Consider the following 21,635-nt stretch of genomic DNA (forward strand, 5'->3'; position numbering starts at 1 on the left):
GTGTGTGTGTGTGTGTGTGTGTGTGTGTGTGTGTATGTGTGTGTGTTCAAAGTTCAAAGTTCAAAAATGCTTTATTCACAAAAATTTTGTTTTACAAATATGGGAATTACATTATCCCATGCGCTCAAGCGCGTGCGGGATGACAAATCATTATTATTGTTCAATATTGCAAACTGTGTATGAGCCAGTCTTTTGGAATTCATTACATTACAGTATTAACAAACATTAATCTTAATATTATCAACCGCACTAATCTGACATAATGAACACTGAAATTATCAATAACCCAAATACATGCCAAGATCTACAATAGTGTTCCCTAATTTAATTCTCCTATAAACTTCCACTTTCTATTACTTTACTTCAATTGTGTGTGTGTGTGTGTGTGTGTGTGTGTGTGTGTGTGTGTGTGTGTGTGTGTGTGTGTGTGTGTGTGTTGTGTGTGTGTGTGTGTGTGTGTGTGTGTGTGTGTGTGTGTGTGTGTGTGTGTGTGTGTGTGTGTGTGTGTGTGTGTGTGTGTGTGTGTGTGTGTGTGTGTGTGTGTGTGTGTGTGTGGTGTGTGTGTGTGTGTGTGTGTGTGTGTGTGTGTGTGTGTGTGTGTGTGTGTGTGTGTGTGTGTGTGTGTGTGTGTGTGTGTGTGTGTGTGTGTGTGTGTGTGTGTGTGTGTGTGTGTGTGTGTGTGTGTGTGTGTGTGTGTGTGTGTGTGTGTGTGTGTGTGTGTGTGTGTGTGTGTGTGTGTGTGTGTGTGTGTGTGTGCTTACATATATAAATTACAAATAATAATAATTACAGTCTAGCATTATTTGAAAATTTTTTTATCCGCCTGATTTAACATCTGATGGTAAATAATTCTCTTTAAAAAATAAAGTACATAATTTAAAGTATAGAAAACATCATTGTGAAACAATGTAAAGAGTAAATGTTTTAAAATAAACTGCTCTACTAAAAAGCTTGTGACAAACCCTACGGTCAGTCGACAATAAAGCGAAGTGATTGCCTTCCTGCAAAAAAAATTTTTCATTTGTTGAATTTTTAGTGTGAAGCGGAAGTTGAGTGAAACATTTCGGACCCGAGAGTACTTAAAGGAATGGCGGAAAATCGATTTATTTACTTTGGATAGTACCAAATACTTTGACAGGTTATTGGTTGTATTATTCGCAAAAGAATGCGACAAAACAAATAACGCGCTGTGTTACACGTAAACATCGTAACGTAATAAACATCGTAACGTAACTGTTATGCTCGACACTGGCCGCGGTACAACACATGAGAGGAAGGACGCAGCTGCGAATTGTTATGTTACAGAAAGGTTGGCAACAAATAAGTGGCCTGGAACGTTGCTAACAAATAACGCGCAGTGTTACACGTAAACATCGTAACGTAACTGTTATGCTCGACACTGGCCGCGGTACAACACATGAGAGAATGGACGCAGCTGCGAATTATTATGTTACAGAAGGGTTGGCAACAAATAAGTGGCCTGGAACGTTGCTAACAAATAACGCGCAGTGTTACACGTAAACATCGTAACGTAACTGTTATGTTCGACAGTTGAGCGGGACTACGGTACGATAATTTTGTTCAGTTTACGTGAACTGATATACTCGAGTTGGTGCCATCAATTTTGGGTTTGAAAAATGTTAAGTTCCTAGATTTTTAAGATCACTTCCTTGAATACAAAAAAGTCGAACTTTTTGTAATACATCTAAGTGAAGTGCGTATTTAAAATATGACATTTGGAAATTTTTATTGAACCAAAATAAAAATGTGAATTTTTTACAATATGCACGTGGAGTATAAGGGTTGTAACATATTATTTATTTAGAAAAAAAAACTATTAGTTACATTAAAACCATATAAAAAACACTTAATTTTCATTAAACACGTTACTAGCTATATGAGAAGTTTCTTTAAGAGCTGTAAATGTAACATAAAAATACTTTCCAAAAACACAAAATGCCACCACCTTAAACATACTGTGGACGGCATGCGTGTTGCAACTTAATCATGAACTTTTCTCACTCTACGATCGCCCACGCCTTTGTTGGGCCACATCTGTCGATTTAGTATATCCATTTGTCTACTTGATCATGGCGAATGATAGAATCAGAAATTAAATTTATTTTATTTTATCGCGAGCAGCCGTTTTGTGGGACTCCAAAAAAGACCAATGTCAGATTTCAGATGCTGCACTAACAAGATGAAATGGAACTAAACCCAACATTTGCACAGAATCAACGCTTGCCACCATAACTACGTTATTTGTGGAAAAGAAGAGCAGCACATTTATTTCAATTATGAAAAGGAATACAAAGCAAATAAATACAAAACATCAAGTATGTGAACAAACTCCAATATTTACAAAGTAGCCTCAATTACCTCAGATTTTACCAACAAAGATTTTAAGTTTATTCGATATTATCAACATATGTGATTTATTTCTGTTTGCTGATACTTTGTTCTGGTGAGATAATAATTTATTTTTATATATATATATATATATATATATATATATATATATATATATATATATATATATATATATATATGGCGTTATCTGAGTGCCCTGTCCCTGTGTTTGGAGCTGATAATTCCCCTGCTCAACTTATTACTATTTCAAGTTATAATATTAGAAGTGTGAAAACCAGATTTTAGAGTTCTGTGTCTTTTAACGGCTTGCCTGAGGACCGGTCGTCGTGATCTAATTGCAGGGGACCGGGACTAAGTGAAGCCTTGTTAAACACAATCCCTAATTATGAACTTAAATCTAGTTTCTCAAGAACCAGTAGTGGTGGCGGCGCTGCTATTCTTGTCAAGAGGGATGTGAAGGCTTAATCACTTAACTGTCAGTCCAGAGTTCTCTGTGTAGCGGGCGTGTTAGAGTACTCGGCTCTAAGTGCGAAAGGGAGAGTATTCGTTTATAATCTTATCTATTTATGGAAATCCAAAGTCAAAACCCATAGTTTTTTTAATAGAATCCAATTTTTGCTAAATCACAGTCTCAAAAAGTTTTGTTTAGATTGATTGTTGTTGCAGAGGTTTTAATTTAAACTTCCTTTCAAAACATCGTGAAGAGGTGGATTTGAGTGACCTATTTACTTTGTATGTATCAAAATTAACTTCTTACAAGTAACGAGTAAGGAGTTCGCATCTTGTATTGATAATATTCTAACCTCTTTAACTCCTCCCTATTTGTGTCTTATAGTGGAACCTGGGCTCTTTGATCATTTTATGCTTGTAATTTAATATTGATTCTCTTGCACAAAAATCAACTTTAATATTCAGTAAAAACATACGATAGTTCTTCTACAAAACATAAGGCATTATGTACGGTTCCTGTCACACTCAGGAATGGAAAATATTTAAATTTCTGAGATGACTAATGTAGACCATAGATTTCATCACTTTTCTCAGTCTTTATTTCGAAAAAGTTATTCTTCTGGTGCCCATCAAAGAAAATAACACAAATCTAGCTCTCCCCCTTGGATTACTCCTAGCATAAAAATTTCTTGTAAAAGGAAGAGATACCTGTTTGAGGCTCAGCGCACCTCCAAATGTCCTCGCCATATAGCACACTATATAAGACATACTCTAAGCTGTTACAAAAAGTAATTACACGTGCTAGATGCATGGCGAATCTCAGGTTTATCTCGGGTGCGGTGAATAAGTCGAGGATAATACAGGAGGTCGTGCGTAGGAAAACTGGTACAATTAAAAACCAAACTGTAAAGACATAAAGTTACTCGTAAACGGAAAGAAATCACAAATTTATTCAAAGTTTCTGAACAGTCAAACATTTTTCACAAATATAGCTATCAATATTAGTCTAAATCAAGCAGACGCAATTGATTTTGTTTATCTCTAACAGGTAATGCCAGGCCCAACTCGATGTTTTTATATTCTACGAATTCGAAGGGATTGACAAAGGTAATTTTATCACTCAAAAACATAAACTTCTCAGAGTGAGATGGTATACCAACAGCCGTTTTAAAAACTACCATAATTTTTATTTTTAAGCATCTGGCTGATATAATACATGTTTTTTTCGAAAGTGTCAGTTTTCCACAAAATTTAAAGTACGCTATTGTGTAAAACCGTTGTACAAAAAACACTGCAAGACAGATATGTCTAATATTTCTTTTGTCTGTATGGTTCAAATTAAAAAAAAACTTGTTGTTTCGTTTAGTTACTTTCTTAAATACATTTAAAATTCTCACAGACTTTCAATTCAGATTTCGTTTTAAATCTTGATCAATAGATCTAAGTATTTCTATTTATTGAAACAGTACAGTCAATCGAAAGTAAGGAACACGTAGCATCTATCATTTTTAATCTTACTAAAGCACTCCATTCCGTCAATCATATTCTTCTCTTAGAGAAATGTGAACATTACTAGGCCCGGTAAATTTAGATTTTGATTGAATTCTTAACTTTTTGGTAGAAAACAGCGGGTATCTTATGTAAATAGTGCTGGTATTATTTGTCAATCTTCCTGGGAAATTAACGATCGTGGAGTGCCCCAGGGATCAATATAAGCCCCTTCATATTCCTGGAATACTTACACGACCTTCCACAAGCCTTCATGGGTTCGTCGGTGTTCCTCTTTGCCAACGAAACACTGACTGTTTCCAATAACAATGTCTATGAGCTCAATAACTAGCTGCAGAAAACTTTGGACGAAGCAGAGAATTGGATTTTATCAAACGGTCTAGCTCTGAACAGAGAAAAAAGCCAGCTCATTAAGATGCACCTGCAGAAACCAAATTTATACACCTGCAAATATAGATATTCCTATGGTGTCGTCGGCGAGGTTCTTAGGGGTCGTGATGAACACTGCCTTGAAGTGGAAGGATCATGTAGCATTAGTGCTTAAAAATTAAGCCCTGCTTGCTTTATGATCAGGATTATTTATCAAGATGTCAATCCTGGGGATGCTACACCTGAGGCTGAACCTACACCTACGTTTACTCGCACCTGAAAATTGAGTGATGTTCTGGGGAAACTTGGTGGACTATATTAGGATTTTCGTAATTCAAAAAAGAATTATTCGGACAATTTTTCAGCTGAAATACGGGAAGTCCTGCACACCCTTTTTTTTCCACTTTAGAATTATGACTTTGGCTTCCCTATATATTTATGAAATTCTCTGACTGTACATAAAATATCAAACAAAATTCAATAATCACCATTATGATCCAGACCCACCGATTAACCTTATATGAAGCTGGAGTTTACTACTCAGGTCTGGAATTGTATAACAAGATTCCCCCACATTTCAAAATTCACTAAAATTCCCATAAGAAATTGAAAGTTTCCCAAAAATACCATTTCCTAGACCGGGCCTACCGGGCTGTTGATGAATTTGTAAATGAGTGAAAATAATATAATTTAAAGTTTCTTTCACTCACAGGCACACACATTTTAAGTTAGAATACTTTTTACATTTTGTAAGTGATTGACTTGTTACAATTTATGTAATGTAGCATAAATTATGTTGACGTTGTTTACTTGAGCATAGCTAAATTTTGTACAAAACAATATGAATAAACTTATTTAAATTAGAAAAATATTTGACGTTTCTTACGGAACATTGCATCTCCGTAACAGTCAAATGAATAAAAAGTGTAAAGACCTATATGAAATATTACACAGCAGTAGCCAGAAACATCGCACAAAACTTAAAGCACACATCAAAGTCCCAGGGTCTTTTCTAAGCTGTCCAAGTGAGGAGACTTCACTACACAAGATGCAAGATTGCGTAGGGTCCATCTCTTGTTGCAAATGAACATAAATCCACACATATACAGGCTGTATACACTGTACTTTAAATTCTCTGTCAGATTTACAGTTGGTGTTTTTTTTTTTTTTAGAGAGATTTAGACTTTACTTAAGTTAGTAGTATGATTAATCAGGGGAAGGATTGTATTATATATATATATATATATATATATCGATGTTTATATGTTTATGTCATATATTTATTATATTTCTCGGTTTAAAACGTATCACTGAGCATACGAATATGCCATGACTTATTGATAACAACAAGTTTCAATCCTACAATTCTTATGCGTGGCCTTAAAATGTGGACAATGCTTATTGAAAACAATGCTATAAAACGACGTTTTGTTCACAGTTTACTGTTCAAATACGTTTATTTCTTAACAGTTTTTTTTTTAATTTTATACATGATCCCATGTGCCTTACACATCACGTGCGGGAACTGTTTGTGTTTGACTATCTGTTTTTAAGGATCTTACACTGTACCAAATATATTTATCCCAATACACCGAATAATCTCCACGCCCTGGGCCTTATTATATCAATTCAAATAGGCTCAGAAGCAATATACCTCCAACAGGGAACTCATCGGCGGCATTTTTACGGCGAGATGTCCCATGTACCCACGAGCTAGTGATCTTATCCCATTTCACTGCAACCAGACCTAAAAGTAGCTGGCCTCCAACAAGGATGTCATCGATGGCACTTGTACGGCGAGATGTCCCATGTACCCACGAGCCAGTGGCCCTATCCCATTTCACTGCAACCAGACCTGGAAGCCAAACAATCGAGCCATTCATTTAATCTATCTCACAGCAAAAGGCTTATGAACTAGTGCACTCCTTAGGGGCGACATCGGGAGCCCTTGTTTTGACAAAATTCGTAATGACGATTGGTCTTTCGAAAATACTGGAAATAAGCTGCCATCAAGGAATGAAATTCTTGTACTGATCTTACCGTAAGGTTGACGTTAACATTATTGCAAAATGTGATTCGTTAGACGGAAACATCTCATGCGTGTCTTTAACTTTCCATTCATGAGTATGAAAAACTTCACATCATTAGGTCAGTGTGTTTTAACTTAGAAGGCCAGTTTTGACGGAGTTTCCAAACTCGGGTACCACTCCAGTTTCTTTGAAGATGCTCTTATTGCAATATAAGAAATCAATACACACATGAAATACTATCACGTAGATACTGTTGTTTGTCTGCATTCCAATGTGAGTTTAGATGATGTTTAGGCCAGCATTGTGCTTATGCAGAAGTTCCAAGATTTCTGTTGATTTGTACTTTAACTGTCTGTCGAATGGAGCCATTTAGTAGGCAGTCAAATTCTCCCATAGTAGGCATTTTGGACATGGATTAGTTTGCACAATATCGTAGCTGTGAGTGAATGGTTTCTGAGAATCTATGGGATTTCAGTAATGTTTATCAGTAAAACATTAAATTGCGTAGACACTGGCTTGAAATCGCGCAAGTTTAATGTCTCACTAAAAGATTGCTAGTGCAGGCTGCGTTTAAATTGGCGAGTAAAGTTCCACGAGAACCTGTGCGAGTGCTGTCACATATTGTGAACAAGGATAAGCAGTTTTAATCGTGAGTGCAGTTTGCTGTCGTTGGCTGTTACGACTGTCAATGTAAAGTTAGTTCACACATGACAGTAATATCTCGACAATATTTAGAATTGAAAGCTTTATATTTGCTCTCCATTTCTCGCGGATTTCTAGTCCGATTCTAGCTGCAAAACGGCTCGCGGTACAAAGATATTTTTACACTAGACAGGTTTACTGCCCGACACCAAATTTGATCAACTTCTTGCCAGTGAAAATGTACTTTGAAACTAAGATGATATCAATTATCTTGATTACAGAAATGATTTTTGTTATCTTAGTTTGTGAATAAAATATGAACGTTTGAGTTAAAGAATTATTCTGAAAACGAGCTAAAAGTTACTAAACGTCTTATAATTGAGATTCATAAGGTTTTATGTATAAGAATTGATATTTTTCAATAAAATACATCTAATTGCAGATCGATCAGTCGTCAAACCACGTAATTGACAAGGTGAAGGAAGTCAAGAGAGACAAGGTGAACCGAGTGCTTTGTATTGTCAACAAGACAGAGTTTACATTATGTAACATGGCCTCTAGGCCTACATTAGACCCCTCTCAGTGGCACCTCCCCGTACCGTGTTACTGGTCACACACAAATGGATCACACTGGCCTGACATTTCGGTCCCGAGATACTGGGAACTACTTCTCCTGTGAAATACCTGACGGTAGTGGACAATGATATATAACGCACCTTCTAAGGAGGGCCACGAGTATTCGATCCTCAGGTCAGGACCTAAATAAATAAATAAATAAAAATGCCTTTATTGCAAGCGTTTCTCAGTATAACAACTGCTTTACAGAACAACTCTTGTCATATCTTACACTATTTACAATACTGGGAAATAAAATTAAAAACTAAAACCTATAGACTAAATATAACACCCAAACAAGACAAATAAATTACTGTACAATCATTTTTCTTAGTTTACTTTTAAAAACAGTAACAGAAGTCAGTTTAAGGTTCTGGGGGAGGTCATTGTACAACTTTGGGCCTGAGGCAATTGCATACATCACAGGAGAATAGTGGCTGTGGTATAGTTTTAACACATACAGACAGACAGATGAGAAACTAAGCATCGGAGACTCATGTTCATACCTAAGACTCTTGGAGCAATCGGAAAACTTTTTAAATATTACTACATGTTAATAAAAACTTACTTTTCCAAATGGTTTATTTTTTGGACTAAGCCTTTCGAAACTATAGGTTTCATCATCAGGCGACTACACACATAAATATTTATATTATTTTTATTACAACTAATATTACTTGTAAATATTTATTCATGGAGTCGCCTGATAATGAAACCTTCGGTTTCGAAATGACTCATCCAAAAAATAAACCATTTGGAAAAGAATTGTTTTAATTAACATTTATTAATATTCATGTTCATATGGCATATCACGTTTGTCTTAACCTGAGCAATAACGCGTTATACCATTGCCCAGAGAGTTACGGGACACCCTGTATATATACACGAATTACAATGTTTTCAATCTGAATATTTTAATCTAAATTCAATGTTGAACATAATTTCAAACTTAATTTGCCTTTCATTTCTTGATAAGAAGCCCGATAAAGATAATACTACAGAATCTTAGCTGCCGTAATTGAATAGTCAGATTAAAAACAAAATAAAAACATAGTAAACGATTCAACATTATATGTGTGTGTTTTGGTCACTATATTTCTTATATCTTATGTGCTGTTACTGGACAATGTGCAGAGTTTACATTCATCCCAAACTAAGCGCCTTTGAGATAAATTTTTATGGTATGGTAATTAAAATAATTGTAGTAATAAACATTTTATTATTCTTTCTCTATTTAGTTGTATCTATAATTTTCAAAAACACATAGTGTAACCATGAGTTGCCATAAATATTATCCAGATATACTAAACCGAAGTCTTCCACTTTAGGTAGTAAATCCGACATGAAATTGGGCTTTTTATTTTACGGTAACTTACTCTCTGTCGGTACTTTTTAATTTAAAAATCAAAACACGTCAAACTTTTAATGCATCCGTTAAATGTACACAACAGATAATAATTGCTATATGGAGAGGAAAGCAAAAACACCGTATGGTAAATATGAATGCGTGTTAAACATTAAAGTCGGAGCTTAATACACATTGTAACCTCAGTTTTCTCGTTCCTCACAGAACTTTCTCAAAGTTGCGCTCTAGAACACCATCTGCTTCCAGTTAAACTTTATTCCTTGATTACTTCATTAATCAAGAACTCAACTTTGACTTGTATTTCCCAAAAACAATTTCAGTATTAATTAAATTTTTCTGTAAATACTCTGCACTTGGCCCAACTTTGTATCTTTCATATCCTCATTTGTTCAAATGATTAAACCTTTCCATTATATCGAGTCAGGCTCTGTAACTTTTCGACTAGTAAAGTGCGAGGCATAGTACTTTGGTGTGTGCCAGAGGTAATCTGGTACTTAAACCTGAGTAAATACGCCCACTGACAGAAAACTGGCCATATTGTAACCGTGGTGCGAATACAACTCATTTTATTTTTAAGAACTGTAATTAATTTTACATCCCATTATGTCTCTAATTCCATATTTTACATGTATAAAACAGGGTAATTACAATGTATTTTAATGTTTGTGCTTGGGCTTTCCACGAAATGATTATACCTCAACAATGAAGTGAATGAATTTTTACTTTTAACTAAGTGAAATTACAAAATGCAGTATGTAACCCTACCCAGAGTAGAATACAAGAAGCCGTATTACAGAGGAAGCCCTCGCAGTCCTCTGTAAGTTGTCTGGGTTTAAATGAGAAGGGTTCCCTGTGTATTACATAACTCGGGAAATACTACTAGAAATTAAAGCTCTTATTACACTTTGTTTCTCATCATTGTAAATTACATTTTAGCTTTTATTGTTTCACATGTTCTTTTAAAGAGACGTTTTTATTTTCTTAGCCGTAATTCTTATCTGATTCAATCATAATTCAAACGAGTTACAGGAAAATAATCACCTTTTAGAATAATGTTTAATAAAAGTATTTTTATTCAAGGTTGGGTTTAATCTGCAACTTCCTTGTTTAATACATTGCATTCCTCCAGAAAAGGATTGATAAGTGCAGTCATTCAAGATGCGAGTAATTATCTAACCTATCGTGTCTTAATCGCAGGACCAATCTTCAGTCTGACCCCATTTCAGTTTCAAATAGTTGCATGGAACAATGGCAATACAAAACGGTCAATTAACCCTACTCCCTCTGGGAAAGCTTATTTTATTTACGTTATTTTTTACATTACCTCTCAAGAAGGTGCAATTAAACAATTAGTTCCTCATATTAGCTCCCTGATGAGCAAATTAAATGACTTATCAAAGGAGAATAGTGAACTAAAACATGAGGTTGAATCCATAACTAGCAATCTAGCGTCTATGGAACATCGTTGCATGGACTTAAATAATAGTTATAAGGATAAGTCTGTGGCGTGTGGTGAGCTAGAGGAACAATATGACGCTGACATAAACAAACTTAATGCTCAGCTAGTCAAGTGTAGAGAAGACAACGCTCTATTACAAGAGGCAGTGAACCGGCGGGTTAACATAGACAATGACATGCTGCTTGTAGAGAGCCGCGAAAAAATTGCCGTACTGACAGCGGAGCGCCAGTGTCTGGTGACAAGTATTGAGGTACTGGAGGCCGACGTGAGGGCTCTTCGGGCGGAGTTGAGACAAGCGGAGTCACGGGCGAGACAGCGGCGGACCTCAGCAGACGACAGCCTGCTGGCCGAGATGACCTTGGCTGAGGCTAGCTGCCCTCCTCCCCCTGCTACAATGACGGCGGCTCATCAGAGCACCACACCAGCCCGCAACAGCATCGACCAACCTACCAGCCTCTCTAGTCTTCCGGTGCCTCATGCTGTCACTCCCACACCCTCAGCAGACCGTCAGGACTGCAGTTTTAAAAATGTTTTGTTGATAGGTGACTCACATTTGAGACACGCTAATAGTAAGTGCGTTTTTAAAGGGGCCTATCTTGAGTGCTGTCCTGGGGGGGAAATAGTAGATATTAAGAATAGATTGTTAAATTATGTAGGTTTAAGTTTATCGGTAATTTATATTCATGTTGGTGCCAACAACTTGAGGAAAGGGTATCGGGGGGGTCCTGGGTACAACGGAGGGCATGGTAAGCGGGAGGCCCTCCACAGCATGGCGGATCTGCTGTTCACTGTCAAAACCAATTTTCAAAATTCTAAAATTTTCTTGGACAGTGTACTAATTCGACGTGACATTGGCTATAAAGCTCTACATGACTTCAACCTTCAGTTGGAGCTCATGTGCAATAATTTCGACGTTGAATTCGTCGAAGCTAAAACTTGTGTTAGCAGGCGGGACCTCACCCGGGATGGTGTGCACTTCTCCAGAAGAGGTGTTACTCGCTTGTGATCTCTATTTGTGAACGCTATTACTGCGGGTTTGCGGTATCTGGATGCAGCACCAGCCAATGACCTGGGTGAGGACATGTCTAGTCTCGGTTTGAGTCCCGGGCCTGGGAATACCATAAGCAGTGACCATGACCCCTCTGGGAGCTGCGATGTTTCTCTGGTCCCGGGAAACTAACTGGGATGGGGGGCACGGGGCGTCTCAAAGTCGCGCAACTCAACATTAGATCCCTCAATACAGGGTTTGAGGAAATGTGCTAATTTGTGCGTGACTTTGACTTTGATGCAATTGGGATATCTGAGACCTGGCTTCACCCCGGCACCCCATCAGACAATTATCAGATGACTGGGTACACACTTCTGCGATGTGATCGGCGTGCTGACTTACACAGCATTGCAGACGCGGTGACAGGTGGTGGCGTTGCCTTGTATATTAAGGAGGGAATCTCCTTCGAGCAGCACACACTTACTGAGGATGTGGGCCCTGGTATCGAGTCTCTTTGTGTTGTCCTGAGGATAAGGGGAGTAAGGCTTGGTTTATGTGTGGTATACAGGCCACCACATGTAAGGTACACCTCACTGTCAGCTTTGTTTCACTCTATCTTTGTTAACTTGGCTATCGGATCGAACTCCATTATGTACTTGGGCGACAACAACATAGATTTATTGTCAAATAGTTGTAATGAAGCCAAGTACTTACGCCGACTCTTGAAAGAATACAATGCAATACAATTAGTAAATGAACCAACAAGAGTGACAGCAACCTCTTCCACCTTGTTAGACCACATAATAGTGGACAGGTCGGTCGAGGTCGAGAGGACCGGCGTCATCGATGCAGCAGGCATTAGGGACCATAGAGGGGTGAAGATAACGGACCACAAGTTGATATATTGTTGCGTAAAAGTTAAGAAAGAGAAAAAAGGGCCAAAAATGATAACCTATAGAGATTTTTCAAAATTCAACCCAGAAAGTGCTGTCAAAGCAGTCGCGGAGATTGACTGGGAGAGAGCAATGCACATTGACGGGGTTGACAATATTGAGCACTTCATCACTACCCATGTTATAAGTGTATTTGATTCACATGCTCCAATTGTATGCAAGAGAGTGACAAAAAAGAAAGCCCCGTGGAGGAACGATGTCATAAACAAGCAGACTAAACTAAAAAACAAACTCCGTAAGATATATTGGAAAACCAGGGACAGTAAAGATTGGGAGGTGTATAAAAGAACACGCAATGAATTGAATGGGATGGTGTGGAGAGCAAAGAGAGATTTTTTCACTGAGAAATTATCCACTAACAAGGATCCCAAAGATTTTTGGACTTGTTTGAAACAGTGTAATATAGTTATGAAAAACAGAAATGAAAACATTCCACACCAACTGAAGCTTGATGACATCAATCAGTATTTTGTCAATATGGGGAATGGAAATGAAGCCAGAGTTGAAGAAATCGATGTCTTCAGAACTAGTAAGAGAATTGAATCGATGAATGATTTTAGCTTTTCTGCTGTCACTGAAGATGATGTAAAAAAAGCACTAAATGAAATAAAATCTAGAGCTGTTGGTAGTGATGAAATATCCATCCAAATGATTAAGGCCGTGAGTCCGTATGCTTTGGGTGCAATTACTCATCTCATTAACAAATCATTGATGAGCGGTGTGTTCCCGCAGAGATGGAAAATGTTGTTCATCCATTGCCAAAAGTAACGTCCCCTAAAAGTGTCCAACAACTGAGACCCATCTCGATTTTACCAGCAATATCAAAGATTATGGAAAAGATAGTAACACGTCAAATAGCACAGTATATGAACGAAGTAAACATATTGCCAAAAACATAATCTGGATTTAGAAAAAATCATAGCACATGCACTGCCCTGGTAAGTCTGTTCAGTGACTTAATTGATGCGAAAGATAAAGGGATGTGTAGTTCACTAGTGATACTGGACTACTCACAAGCATTTGATTCCCTTAACCATGAACTTTTGTACGCTAAGATGCATTTTTATGGCTTTGGCAAAAATTCAATCGAGTGGGTAAAATCATACCTAGGAAACAGAATTCAGGTTACAAAGATGGGAAGTGAGACGTCAACTTCACTTGTCAAAAGGCGAGGTGTTCCTCAAGGAAGTTGTCTTGGACCTATATTGTTCAACTTATATACGTATGACTTCCCAAGTTGTGTTCAAAGCTGTGCAGCTCACCTGTACGCAGATGATTGTCAGTTGCGCTTGTCATACGAGCCTGGCTCCATTGATGAGGCTATTGAGAAAATAAATTCCGACCTAGTGAACATCAACACTTGGTCGGTTAACAATGGCCTTAAACTCAATATAGGTAAGTGCATTGTCCTTCATCTTGCCCCACACAATCTGGTGCAGGCCCTTGGTCAGAGAGGAGTGAGAGTAAGGCTCAGTGGGGAGAGCCTGTCTGTCTCTGAGTCAGTCAAGACTCTCGGAGTTGTGCTTGACAGTAAGCTCACCTTTTCTGATCATGTCACTCATGCTATCCAGTACCCTTGGTAGGCTGAGGGGTCTGTACAGATTTAGAAGTCTGCTGTCAGAATCCGCTAAGCTCCGGCTTATGAGTTCTCTTGTTCTGTCTGTATTTTATTACTGCTATCCTGCATACGGCAACAGTATCTCTAGGGGAGACACAGATCGGATTCAAAGACTGCAAAACTCTGCAGTTCGATTCATTTTCAATTTGAGGCGCTTTGATCATGTGTCACCCTTCCGAGATGCTGTCAGTTTGTCCCCCATGGAAAATGTATGCAGGATCCTGACATGTGGCATGATCCACAAGGTGCTTGCGCTGGGTGAGCCGCGGTACCTGATCGAGAAGCTCCAATTTCGTGAGGAGGTCTCTCAACGCAGTGTCCGCCATGGTGACCTGCTTCACTTTCCCAGAGTCAAGCATGAGTTTGGGAGGAGGAGCTTTTCTTACTTTGGCCCAAAGTTGTACAATGACCTCCCCCAGAACCTTAAACAGACTTCTGTTACTGTTTTTAAAAGTAAACTAAGAAAAATGATTGTACAGTAATTTATTTGTCTTGTTTGGGTGTTTTCTTTAGTCTATAGGTTTTAGTTTTTATTTTTATTTCCCAGTATTGTAAATAGTATAAGATATGACAAGAGTTGTTCTGTAAAGCAGTTGTTATACTGAGAAACGCTTGCAATAAAGGCATTTTTATTTATTTATTTATTTAAGAACATGTTTTGTTCGTCGAATGAATCTTAAAATTGTAAAGGTGGGGTTAATCCGGATATTTGTTTGTTGAACGTTCGGATTATAAAAGTATTTTGATTACCGAGGGAATACCAATAAAATTTAATAAACAAACTTAAATTAGTTTAGCGTGCTCAGTCACTCACGCAGACTTCAGGAAGTGATATAAAAATCTACGTGTTTTGACTGATACACAACCCGACTGCACCGCATTTGGAATTGAAAAATAAAGTATCAGCGTGTTGCTGCTACGCTAATCTAAGTATTGATTTATGGAAATGCAACGAGCTTACTTTAGTTGGAAGATCTTATAAAATGAGAAAGTTCGGAGCGGAAAATATCTCATAAATTAAACTCTTTGCTCTTCTCCCGGAAGTCGTTGAAGGAAGCGGCCATAGGGGTACCTGATCACCTTAGCTTGAACATTAACTTCTGTCACATGAATACTGCTTACCCACACGGAGGCACAGAACTACGCTGCCGAGTAGACTTGGTTCATGTTCATGTTCACCAAAACTTGTATGCTCGCTCCCCTACTTGATCCTGCTAACTGTTGTAACATCTTAACCTTAGTCATTATCTTGCCTGCTTTTGCTTGTACTTTGAGTTTGAAACTGAGCTTAGTCTAGAATGACTGAGCTACAGAGGATGCTGACTGAACTTAAGCTGGACAACCAGTTATTAAGCTTAACGGCAGTTATTGAGATGCTACTTATGTTTTGGAAGAGTTGCGATTTAGCTTCCATGCTGAACGAGACATAGCGAACTATGACAGCGATGTCAGATTTAAGAATATTTTGGTCACTAGTCATCTCGTTTTATAACGCAATAACAATACCATCGTCGTAGATAAACGTGATATATTTTATTTCAGAAATATTATAAACTCAATAACAGGAACAAAGTACGAACCTTGAAGGAGTCCATGAAGCTGTCGAAAATCACTTTCCTCGCGCACGAGATAAACTTTACCCAACTGGTCACTCAATACGGAGCTTTACAAGCTGTGAAGGAAAAGAATCACAATAAAGGCTTCTAATTAATATTGTCATTCCTGTTATTATTTTGTAAGATCCTAAGCCACCAAGAGGTCCACAAAAAACAATCATTTGATTTTCTTTTCATATTCTACCTCAGTGACAGATGTTAGCATTAGGATCAGTCATGGTAGTAAGACCAGGTCTAAAACTAGGTTTTCAGGAGAAATGCAAGCATTAGGGAAAAAGAAATACGTACCTAAATCGCGCCGAGATCACAGACTAAAAATCAAAACAACAAGACTAATTGAAGCAGGTAGAGTTGAGTTGTCAAGTACACGAGTTTCATACTTAGAATATTGTGCAGAAATTTTAAGGAAAATAAAACAAAACTCATATTCTTACCGTGGAAAACAGTAAACACTTCACATAATAATATAATTTGTTACAAATAAAACACTTTTGCCTATAAGCTTGATGTTTGTATGGATTCAATGCACAGGTCATTTCCCGAGTCAAAGCAGGTTGCACCACTTTTGTAATTGAAATTGATAACTAAAATTAATGAAATTGATACTACTACCCCATTGGGCCACAACCAGGGCCGTACTCACCTTTGGCGGCACAGAGATAATTGTATTGTAATCCTACACAAACTTTACAAGCAAACGTTGTATCAAGAATTTAATTGTTCGCAGATAGTAATACCGTAAAAATGTCCCCACTGGAAAATATTATCCAAATCCAAATACTACTCCAAATATTAGTCCAAATACTACTTTAGTAGTATTTTAGACTAAAGTGAGACATTGTGATTACTTTTGTTTTTATGAAGTATTTTAAAATGTTCGAATTAAATTTAGCTCTTAAAAGGAAAATAACATGTATTTTGTGTTCTGTCATAGGTATTGCACATTATTGAAGATGTGCTGGAACCTGTTCGATCAACGAATCCCGATGCGCCATTGTACAATCCTGATGCTTGGACCTTCCTCAACCAATCTGAGAACATAGAGTTGGATTCTCATCGAATCAGGTAAACAATCAGACTCTTAAATGTTTTATTTCGTAAATGTTTGGATTTACTAATGGACGAATTTATTCCAACACTATCATTTTGGTTCTAAAACACTAATACTATATTTTATAGTGAAGAGATACAGGATATAATCATTTTGAAAGGGTATAAGATGTAAGAATCAATAAACGGAAGCATCTATTCTGAGAATCAATACTCCTGCTTGTATTAAATAAAGCTGTTACTTAGAGACCGTTCCTTAAGAGGGACATATCATTCATTCATTTCACTTTTCCGATTGAGAGATCCAATATTCACGGTATTATAACTCAACCTAGTTTTTCGTGAATCGATAGAGGAGTTTTCCATTGAATTGAAAAAAATAATTCCATAAGAAAGGGGCTGCCATCAGATTCACTAGTTTTGATGGAGATCGAAATGGGATGTTAGCAAAAGTGTTAAAAATATCGAATGATAAATTGTTTCATATTTCATATTTTAGCTCCACGCACCTAAAAACAAGCGTGAATAATAGTCATATCAGCGTGGACCAACTAGATAAAGGCACTAAAATGGGGACTTCCATTTCCGTTCCAAACTGATCTTTACCATTTTTAGTTGACTATCTTTATTTGCTGGAGACTCGGTCTGGTGCACTAAGTCTCCACAGAATTCCAATACACAGAACCAAAACCTATAACCGATCCTTCACCGTTACCGCCTGTAGATTATGGAACTCCTTACCAGATCCTGTCAAACAAATTGAAGGCCGAAAACAGTTTGTGGCGGAGCTGAGACGAAAATACCTGGACCGGATGGATGATCGGGGCGGCCGGCGGGGCTACTCTTTGAATCGTGACTGTGTGAATGGAAGAGTGAATGGAATACTGTAAGTGTAAGTTATAGTTAATTAGCCTTAATTTGCATATTAAGACATATTTTTTAAGAGGTTAAATGTAAGAAAGGACCATATGGTCCTAATTTAGCCTCAATAAAGAAGTGTTTCTTTCTTTCTTTCAACACTAATACAATATAACGTTTTACTTGACTGATGGTTGTTTTTAACTTGTTTTAATAATTGCATGTGAAAAAAGATGTATGAGTATTTTTAACCCTTTTGATACCTCCCACTTCGACCCAAGTTTTAATTAACGTGGTTAGCGAAATATATCTCAGGAGAAACTCTTCCACAGTGGATAGCAGCCAATCCAGCCGCGGTATGGTTTGTTCTGACCATTAGTGTTATACCATAATTATGTTATCAACTTGCAGTAATGCCCTGAGAATACTATGGTTTGTAATATTATTGCAAAAAGTAAAACACAATTTGTATCTGACTTGATGTCAAGAAAATCTAATAAAATTTGTGTTCTGAAAAAGTGTAATATTTCCGCCGTCTCCCTGGCTGTATCTCCAACCTTATTATGTAAATTCTAAAATTGTCTTAGGAACAGGACCCGAATTGTACAAAGTACAATGTTCCTTGCCAAACATGATATATGGATTTGGCTTGGCCCTTTGTACCTGGTTCAGCTCAAGTCGTGTTACTTCAATAATTGTAATATTGCTATGGTAGTAACTGTGGTGGAAAGTTTCGTGTGATCTTGTTATTCATCCTGTGGTATAATTATTATCAGTTAGTTATTAGATTTATATTTATTTTGATATGATTTTAAGTATTTCTTTGTGATTTTAAGTTTAGTTTACGATTTTACTGGACAGATTCTTTTTGACACACGCAGAAAATTTGTATGTTCTATTATGTAAATATGTAAAGGACTTCATCGTATTGGCAAAAGAAATAATCAGATATTTGACAAGACCAAGTAGTAGTGCGTATTATTATCGACTTGAAATTACTCAAAGTTGATTATCCTCACCTATTTGACAAGACCAAGTAGTAGTGCGTATTATTATCGACTTGGAATTACTCAAAGTTGATTATCCTCAGATATTTGACAAGACCAAGTAGTAGTGCGTAATATTATCGACTTGGAATTACTCAAAGTTTATTATCCTCAGATATCTGACAAGACCAAGTAGTAGTGCGTATTATTATCGACTTGAAATTACTCAAAGTTGATTATCCTCAGATATTTGACAAGACCAAGTAGTAGTGCGTATTATTATCGACTTGAAATTACTCAAACTTGATTATCCTCAGATATTTGACAAGACCAAGTAGTAGTGCGTAATATTATCGACTTGGAATTACTCAAAGTTCATTATCCTCAGATATATGACAAGACCAAGTAGTAGTGCGTATTATTATCGACTTGAAATTACTAAAAGTTGATTATCCTCAGATATTTGACAAGTCCAAGTAGTAGTGCGTATTATTATCGATTTGGAATTACACAAAGTTGATTATCCCCAGATATTTGACAAGACCAAGTAATAGTGCGTAATATTATCGACTTGAAAATTACTCAAAGTTGATTATCCTCATATATTTGACAATACCAAGACGTAGTGCGTATTATTATCGACTTGAAATTACTCAAAGTTGATTATCCTCAGATATTTGACAAGGACCAAGTAGTAGTGCGTAATATTATCGACTTGAAAATTACTCAAGTTGATTATCCTCACCTATTTGACAAGACCAAGTAGTAGTGCGTAATATTATCGACTTGAAATGACGCAAAGTTGATTATACTCAGATATTTGACAAGACCAAGTAGTAGTGCGTAATATTATCGACTTGAAATTACTCAAAGTTGATTATCCTCATATATTTGACAAGACCAAGTAGTAGTGCGTATTATTATCGACTTGAAATTACTCAAAGTTGATTATCCTCAGATATTTGACAAGACCAAGTAGTAGTGCGTAATATTATCGACTTGAAATTACTCAAAGTTGATTATCCTCAGATATTTGACAAGACCAAGTAGTAGTGCGTAATATTATCGACTTGAAAATGACGCAAAGTTGATTATACTCAGATATTTGACAAGACCAAGTAGTTAGTGCGTATTATTATCGACTTGGAATTACTCAAAGTTTGATTATCCCCAGATATTTGAACAAGACCAAGTAATAGTGCGTAATATTATCGACTTGAAATTACTCAAAGTTGATTATCCTCAGATATTTGACAAGACCAAGGGACGTAGTGCGTATTATTATCGGCTTGAAATTACTCAAAGTTGATTATCCTCAGATATTTGACAAGACCAAGTAGTAGTGCGTAATATTATCGACTTGGAATTACTCAAAGTTGATTATCCTCAGATATATGACAAGACCAAGTAGTAGTGCGTATTATTATCGACTTGAAATTTACTAAAAGTTGATTATCCTCAGATATTTGACAAGTCCAAGTAGTAGTGTGCGTATTATTATCGATTTGTGGAATTACACAAAGTTGATTATCCCCAGATATTTGACAAGACCAAGTAATAGTGCGTAATATTATCGACTTGAAATTACTCAAAGTTGATTATCCTCATATATTTGACAAGACCAAGACGTAGTGCGTATTATTATCGACTTGAAATTACTCAAAGTTGATTATCCTCAGATATTTTGACAAGTCCAAGTAGTAGTGCGTATTATTATCGACTTGGAATTACTCAAAGTTGATTATCCCCAGATATTTGACAAGACCAAGTAATAGTGCGTAATATTATCGACTTGAAATTACTCAAAGTTGATTATCCTCATATATTTGACAATACCAAGACGTAGTGCGTATTATTATCGACTTGAAATTACTCAAAGTTGATTATCCTCAGATATTTGACAAGACCAAGTAGTAGTGCGTAATATTATCGACTTGAAATTACTCAAAGTTGATTATCCTCACCTATTTGACAAAAGACCAAGTAGTAGTGCGTAATATTATCGACTTGAAATGACGCAAAGTTGATTATTACTCAGATATTTGACAAGACCCAAGTAGTAGTGCGTAATATTATCGACTTGAAATTACTCAAAAGTTGATTATCCTCATATTATTTGACAAGACCAAGACGTAGTGCGTATTATTATCGACCTGAAATTTACTCAAAGTTGATTATCCTCAGATATTTGACAAGACCAAGTTAGTAGTGCGTAATATTATCGACTTGAAATTACTCAAAGTTGATTATCCTCACCTATTTGACAAAGACCAAGTAGTAGTAGTGCGTAATATTATCGACTTGAAATGACGCAAAGTTGATTATACTCAGATATTTGACAAGACCAAGTAGTAGTGCGTATTATTATCGACTTGGAATTACTCAAAGTTGATTATCCCCAGATATTTGACAAGACCAAGTAATAGTGCGTAATATTATCGACTTGAAATTACTCAAAGTTGATTATCCTCAGATATTTGACAAGACCAAGACGTAGTGCGTATTATTATCGGCTTGAAATTACTCAAAGTTGATTATCCTCAGATAATTGACAAGACCAAGTAGTAGTGCGTATTATTATCGACTTGAAATTACTCAAAGTTGATTATCCTCAGATATTTGACAAGACCAAGTAGTAGTGCGTATTATTATCGACTTGAAATTACTCAAAGTTGATTATCCTCAGATATTTGACAAGACCAAGTAGTAGTGCGTATTATTATCGACTTGGAATTACTCAAAGTTTGATTATCCCC

General features: G+C 36.7%; 1 protein-coding gene across 7 annotated transcripts in view; it reads left to right on the top strand.

Annotated features, from left to right (window-relative positions):
* Window positions 1-21,635, top strand: part of LOC124368897 (fasciclin-1) — a 340,962-nt gene that overhangs the window by 250,117 nt on the left and 69,210 nt on the right. For all 7 annotated transcript variants that reach the window (XM_046826405.1, XM_046826402.1, XM_046826407.1 and 4 more), the window contains exon 4: window positions 16,920-17,050. In XM_046826405.1, coding sequence (XP_046682361.1) covers window positions 16,920-17,050 — 131 coding nt within the window. The remainder of the gene's footprint in view (window positions 1-16,919; window positions 17,051-21,635) is intronic.

The sequence above is a fragment of the Homalodisca vitripennis genome, chromosome X (genome assembly GCF_021130785.1).
Source record: "Homalodisca vitripennis isolate AUS2020 chromosome X, UT_GWSS_2.1, whole genome shotgun sequence".
In the NCBI taxonomy this organism is placed as follows: Eukaryota; Metazoa; Arthropoda; class Insecta; order Hemiptera; family Cicadellidae; genus Homalodisca; species Homalodisca vitripennis.